The 7649-nt window shown below is 36.4% G+C and overlaps 1 protein-coding gene across 1 annotated transcript in view; it reads right to left on the bottom strand.

Annotated features, from left to right (window-relative positions):
* The window catches only part of LOC106109138 (sterile alpha and TIR motif-containing protein 1), a 29320-nt gene that overhangs the window by 6030 nt on the left and 15641 nt on the right, over positions 1 to 7649 (bottom strand). Inside the window, exons 3-5 of the mRNA XM_013290541.1 lie at positions 3464 to 3619; positions 554 to 744; positions 7 to 211 (exon numbers count right to left, since the gene is read on the bottom strand). Coding sequence (XP_013145995.1) covers positions 7 to 211; positions 554 to 744; positions 3464 to 3619 — 552 coding nt within the window. The remainder of the gene's footprint in view (positions 1 to 6; positions 212 to 553; positions 745 to 3463; positions 3620 to 7649) is intronic.

Here is a 7649-nt window from a genome sequence, read left to right as displayed (position 1 = left end):
GGCCGCAGGCACGTTGTTACCGGCCAGCATGCATGCCTTGTCGCTCACGGGAGGCGGTGTGTCCGATTCAGGAAAAGTGACCAGGGGTGCGTCGCCGCCCATATCGCCGATGTCCCCCATGTCGCTGTAATCTCCGATCTCGTCCAGATCCCGGATGTCCGCCAGATGGCCGTCATCTTGATCTACTATGTTTTCCATCGAGCTTCTCAGTCTGCAAACGAAGAGTCGACACGTGAATAGCACAGAACAAGTGTCATGTGTTCGAAGTAGCGGGTGGGTTTCGTCTCGGATTTAACTATAGAATTTTTTCAACAATAGATTCCACGGAACGTTTGCTCGCACATCGTACTGTTGCTTTTGTTTGTCGGCGCGAAACTGCAAACGGGCGCGGGGTGTCGGATGGGAATTGGCCGACCGCCAAGGCCTCAGGTGTGCCAGCCCGCACGTTATCTCAAATACCCATTGAAGATGTGCAAAATATCGACACGTATGTCACATGTGTATCGTTACGTAAACTTAAAAGAAATAACAAAAGTGAGTCACGGCAACGTACCTTTGTCCGAAGTTTAGAGCAGAACAACTGCTTAGGTTTTTCATTTCTGATATTGAGCTCTTGAGTTCGGTGAGGTCAGACTTCATGGAGCTGGCTTTCATCTCGGAGGCGGTCATATGCTGCAGGCGCTGCGAGGAGCTCTGCAGCCGCTGGCTGGTCGCCGCGCTACTCGACGTAGTGCTGGATACCATCTGCCGAAGAGTAACGCGCACCCTTTGTCACCATGTCTACACTACACGCACGCAGATAACGCAAGAAATGTACGATACGGTTAGAATGTAGCTCATTGTATGTAAACAAGATTATTAACCTTTGCTTTGATAACAGTATCTTGTCGGAATATGTACGACCGCCGGCGGTCTTGCACAACGTTTTAGAATAGAGCAACACAAGATCTGATAATGCGCGTCGTCGTTCGCAAACGTTATCTAGAGTCGGACTGGAGTTCAGTGCCAATGCTAGAGGTACGCGCGCCGTCACGCCTCTTGGCGCACTTGCGGCACAACTAAACACTAATGGCAAATAGAATTAGTGGAGGATAAAAATAACGCTGCGATGTAAAAATATAGCGCCCTTCAAACACTACAAGTACGATACAATTAACAGCAAATAAATTACATAAAACTTAATATTTACCTTATTAATAACAATAACAATTACTAGCACAATGAGAGTTGCGTTCGAGTGACATGAATTAAATTACATGAAGATATAATGCAGGTTATTTATAGGCGAAAACATGCTAATTATAGTAATTTTCTTAAAATATTCGAGAAATTAAAGGAAGTTTTCGAAATTCTGGTATGGTGGGCGAGGGATGTGACTCAGATGAGTGGGCGGGATGTGACTGCGATCTGTTGTATGAATGACCTTGAACTATAGACAAACCTTTTCATAATTTCATTTAAAAAACGAAGCATATCGGAAATAGAGAAAATATTTGAGTATCTAAAAAAAACACCAAACGTCCATGTTTGCGTGCCCTAATAACGGTGACAAAACGTCATCTATGGGCAGATGCTCGATTGTTTTTTCTTGTGTTTACAAAATGTTTTTTTTTTTAATTAATTTCCACATTCAAGTACAAAACGTAATTTGTCCTAACTTAGGTAATGTGCTACACCCGTTCCTAATTAATTAACATTTTAATTGTTTATTTTAACTGCATTCCTTATTATCAAAATAATTTTAGGTTAATGAAATTCACAGAAACGAAAAAATTTTCGAACTATGTAATTAGTAGATGCTATGATCGTCTAATGTATACAAAAGATCAAGTTGGAAATGCATGTGAAAACATAGTATGTATATAAATCGATTCGAATTAAAAAAATATTCTTGGAAGTACGTTAGCCTCTTTTAAGGTTTCATGTTGGAGTAACTTAAGCCTATTTGTCATAGAAACTTAACATACAATATTAAATCTCGATAAAAGCAAAATACTAAGTCCTAACAAATATAAACTTCTAAAATATTTACAATTCGATGTCTAGTCCAAAAGTAAAGAAATTGATTGCTTAAAATATCAGTTGAGATTATATTTTTCTAGTTAGTATGCAGACAGACAGTTCGTATATCCCGTGGCGTTGGGGCTAATAACACGGACCTAGTCCTACGTTACGCCACGGTCTGCTTGGCACGACGCCAACCACGCGCATGCGCACAGCCCACTGCATGTGTTCGAAAACTGTATTCAAAATGTTATTTCAATTTAATTAAGAAAGAAAGCTACAACTAACAAAATTGTTGTAGATAGAGCTATTAAACAAGGAGTAAGAAGGGAAAATTACTAGAAATTAAAGCTAGCCGCACAGACAACTTTTTAATTTTTGAAAATTACTTGCTGTATTAAGACAGTGAATCAGATATTTCAGTTGATTTAAGGCAAATTCTAATCTGCCCCAAGAAATAATGACTTGTTAAAATCACGTAAGTTTCAAAACGTATTTCATTCTAGCGATTGAACTTTACATGAAATTCAAGCCCACGCCTTTTCTTTGTTGTCAAGCACAATGTCAGGTCAAAGGTGTACGCTCGTGCATTTAGATAGTCAATGAAAAAGCCAAAATGAGTTGCGTTGCAAGCGTGAACGTGGGCGTGCTAATACCGACACAAAGACCTAACACCTTACTGTAACGAATAAAATGTTACGACCTCGAGTTTTCACAAACAATAGGTAGGCATCGGATATTGTACTTATTTCCAAGGCGTATACGTTTTATTTTATTTATTTTTCTCGTAACCGCGCACGCCGAATTCAAAATAAACCGGCCGTTTTATGAACCGGCCGAGGCCGAGACGAAAATAACACAACGTCTATATTCACAGGGAACGCTATTACAACCAATATTCTACACTATTTACATTCACTGCACCCTCTCTTCAGTGCTCATAGCCACAAGACCACCCAGTTTGAGACAGACCCTAAAAATTGATTTTTAGGCTTTTGCACATTGCTGCGGAAGCAAACCGTAAAGCGAAAGCGATGGAAATCAATCGAAAAATGGAACGTTAAGTTAATAGCTTAGATTCGGTTATAAGATAAAAAATTCAATGCGATGATATTAATTCAACAAGCTACTTGATCATTACTTGGGTCTTAGCATTTGATAAAAAATGCATGGCATTTAGATCGCTCATCTTTTTGGTTTAAAATTATCTATCTATACTAATATTATAAAAAAATAAAGATTTGCATTTTTGTATGTATTGATCATTCAATCAATCAAAAATTCTTTCACCGTTAAAATGCTATGTTGGCAGTGAGTAAATTAGGCTATATTTTTTTTAATTTCACGCGGATGGAGTCGCTAGCAACAGCTAGGTTCCTGATATATTTTTTATTTACAAGCACTCAATATTCTACACTCAGAGAATATTAAATTACGAAAAATAAGTTGTTTAATTTACCTGTTGTGATGAAGAACTTGTGACTTGTGTATTCAGGGTTTGGTTCTGTCTGGAGACTAGACTGGTCTTCTTCAAGTTCTCCATGACGGAAGCCAGATCCTTCGCGCTGCCGTTGTGTTTTAAACTGTTGCTGCCATCCAACTTGAATTCCGGTATCTAGAAACAAAAACAACGATACAAATACGTTGCTATTAAAGTATAATCCGATTAACATTACTAAGAACGAAGGTTACAATCGTAAATTACATTTGAAACGTTTATATTGTGTTCCTAAAAGTCATTAACATTCTACTGGTTTGTAAAATTAATGGTTATCTTCATAAATAACCTCGGATACAATGAGCAGATTTTAATCGTTATCCGGCGTTAGAATAAAGTGGTCCTGTTTTTATAAAGGCTTCGTTAATTACAATGTTGTTCCAATAAGTTTTATGATTACAGGATTTACTATGTATTTGTTGTACTTTGATTTTAATTCCTGCTTTGTTTTTAATTTTTTCCCTGAAATGCGAAATAATCAGTTTAGAGACTAACCAACGTTTGTTTACTTTTCCTTCATATATGAAGGAAATACGTATACGTATATGAAAGAAAAGTATTTTCAGTTTGTTTCCCATTTGGTGCTAAAAACAAACAAGGACACAAAATTCGCTTAGGTATTATTGGATATTAAATATTTATGCAAAACACTATAAAAAGAGATTTGTTTTTCATATTGCGTTTAAACTTGTATAATAAGGAAAATGTTTAATTCCTTTAACTTCACAATTAAAAGACCTTTTAAAAACTGCTACGTACTCCGTGTGTGTGAGCAATAAATATTCGCTCGTGTACTGCAATGCGGCGAGTTTGACACCGTGGTTCAAGATGTGCGGACAAAAAACCCCTTGATAATTATACCCGAGCGTCGTGTTCCTGTCTTGGTCTCATGTCCTTGACACAAAAAGCGTTTCAAAGCGGCGTGGACTGTGTCTTATCATAATGGCTCATCAGCACGATACCGCTATTACTAGGAACTATTGAATGTCTGGCTACAGTCCGTCGAATTTACTTGGTAAGTTTAATTTATAAATTAGCATTCCGGTGGTACTTTAACCCACAAAATTCGCTAAAATATACACATTTAAATATTCAAGTAGCAAAAATAACTTTATTATTAACGGATGTTTTATCCGTAAATTCAAACATTCCCGATTTGACTTTAACCGACAGCAAAATTAATTTCGATGATAAAACAATAAACGTATTCGTACTTTGTTCTCGTATCACTTTTATTACTGTTCCTGGAACACTAGTTTAAATTCAGAGCAAGGACAAATTATTGCAGTGGAACCGTTGAATAGGGTCAAAGAAACCATCGGCGGCGCGATATCTATGAGTCATTGGAGTCTCCAGCGATATCAATCACACGGCTCACGCGCTCGATTGTCGAACGCGAAGTATCGCAACACGCATATTAATGACTCCTACACTATGCCTTCGAAACTATTCGGACACACTACGCACGATCAAAACATGCCAATCATCGATATCGACGACCACTCGATCAATTAGTACCGATTCGATGCTAATCACTCGTGAATTGTTGTCATTACCATAAAGTAAATTTTGAAGATGTTCAATTACTTTTTATTTTGATTAAAAAACGATTTTTGATTACATAAAACCGATTACCAACGTCCATCTCTAGAACTCCATGTTATCAATTATAGAAGTTCATAGATTTAGAAACGCGTCATTTCTTTAAATATCTTTGATTTATGTTAGTTTTAGGCAATTGTTACGATACAAGTCATATATTAATTGGCGGTGACACGCGATGATTGCTGTTACAGAGATTCCGTCTCAGGTTCGAGTGACGCGACGTGACGCGGCCCCAGCTGATGTCATGATAGCTCTGACGCTGTAGCGTCATCGCCACGAAACCTAATCTTACGTATTTGAGTCCTGTTTTATAAATTAAGTGTCTAGTTACAGTCTTCCTGTCTTTATCTGAAGAACTCACATATTGGCAACTTATATTGAATTAAGTCTTTGATTTATATTACTGAAAAGCTGCTAAATCACCAAATGACTTAAACTGTCCATGTTATTTTAAGTTACGTGACAAACGTTGAATCTATCTCTACTATCTAAATGACCAAGGCAATGGTAACATATTTATCAAAACATCAGCAAGCTTAGAAGTCGAACAGGATGAAAGTAATACAATGACTTAATTTTTCTTAATATTTTGTTATCCGACGTATAGATGCGTCATCTTTACTGAGTCATATCGAAAGTATGCTGTAATGTTATCAAAAAATAGAATAAAAAAATACATGAATAATCAAAAGTCAATCGAATACTCGGCGAGTGGCATACCAGAAGGGTGATTACATAATGATTTCATTGATAAGTCTGTTATCCTGCGATGTGATGACTAATACTTGATGTAAAAACGCGACAAGCTACGTAACAGGTCAGTTGTGACTGTTAATGATTCATAGTTCAAAGCAGTTTCGTCACATCCAGATATTACATAAATTACGTCGCGGCGTGTTCGCGTCACGTCACTCAATTGAAGTGTCACGTCACGGGACTTGACATGTGCTCTGTCACGTGACCAAGGTCTAGGCAGCGAGGTCGTTGGGATCATCTCAATTTACAAAACAAACACTCTGTCTAATATACTCGATCATACGATTGAACAAAACTTTTCTTTACTATAATTATTTTGTGTTGTGAAAACTATTGCGACAGGTTTAAGGTTTTTTATTAATGTTCCTAAAATAACCTGACAGAGGTCATCGAAAGAACTACACTTTATTTAGATTTCAGTACAAAACCATCGATGGAAAATATCAATTTATTAATTTATGTAAACAGGTTCATTTTAGTCTTTTTTTTAAATATTCTACGAAAATGAGATCATAATAAATGAGGCTGCTATTTTAAATTATGCAAGTTACCTATAGTTTGTATGCGAAAAGCTTGCCGCCACATCTTGTTCATAATAATATGAAAAAGCTTTCTTTTACTTAAATGCAGAAGTATATACGATATCATCACACTAATATTAAAAATGCGATAGTTTAGATGGATGGATGGATGTTGGCTTTGTAGCCTAAACGCCAAAACGGATTTAGATGAAATTTGGCATAGACGTAGACGATAGTCTGGAAGAACACCTAGGCTTCTCAGTTTTGTTTTTTATTTATAAAAGAGGTCCACCCGTTTTAATCCCTTTAATAACGAATAATTTGAAAGTATTTTAATGTATAAACTATAATAAAAGTGAAAAATCTCAATTTTGTTTCTGTCTTTATATTCGAACTACTCGTATGTATTAAAAATAGAGTACACCAAACTTGCTTTAAACCAACAATGTTAATTCATTTTCCCTATCAATCTAACCGGTTAAAGTATATATTTAAGTATATAAATCATACTAATATTATAAATGCGAACGTTTAGATGGATGGATGGATGTTTGTTAGAGTTTGTAGCGTAAACGGTTGAACCGATTTCGATGAAATTTGGTAAGGATGTAGAGGATAGTTTGGAAGAACACATAGGCTACTTGTTTTTTTTTTTAATTCCATGCGGACGGAGTCGCAGGCGAAAGCTAGTATGTAATAAGTACTCGAATATGTACACTTGCAGACAAATAAAACGATGCACGATTTATAAGGCTGTAGGCATTCTCATCGTGCGGTCAGACTCAGTTCTACGTATTGACTTTCACAACTTTTGTCATTCATACAACGTCGGAGTACGATTAGTGACTTTCCGGACCAGCTTGAGCTTAAAGCTTGATTTAATATTTACAGGGCTTTGATAGAGCTTAATGCGCAATAAAGAATTCCAGATTAGTAACAAAGGGATACGTTAGTGCATTCTTAAATGATATTGCGGTAGGTCAGTTTATTTAACAAGAGTTAATTCAATCTTTACATAAGTAGAACTACAAAAAGTTTGTAAGGCTTTACAAGGTTGTAACTTAAGGTTGGCCTTTGACAAAACATTTTCGGCAAATTGCTTTACCGTGTACTCTTAATTGCTACAAATAACATACGAGTCATTGGAAGTCGACAAAGTGGTTAAACTTTTAATAAATCAATTTTTTCGTGATTTTTTAAATGGTTGACAAATTTCATAAACGATTATTAGAATTGTCTTTTAAGAAGGGAGTGATGACTGAGAT

The sequence above is a fragment of the Papilio polytes genome, unplaced genomic scaffold (assembly GCF_000836215.1).
Source record: "Papilio polytes unplaced genomic scaffold, Ppol_1.0 DF821289.1, whole genome shotgun sequence".
Taxonomy (NCBI): Eukaryota; Metazoa; Arthropoda; class Insecta; order Lepidoptera; family Papilionidae; genus Papilio; species Papilio polytes.
The sequence above is the reverse complement of the archived record's forward strand: the minus strand, read 5'-3'. Positions and strand labels throughout refer to the sequence as shown.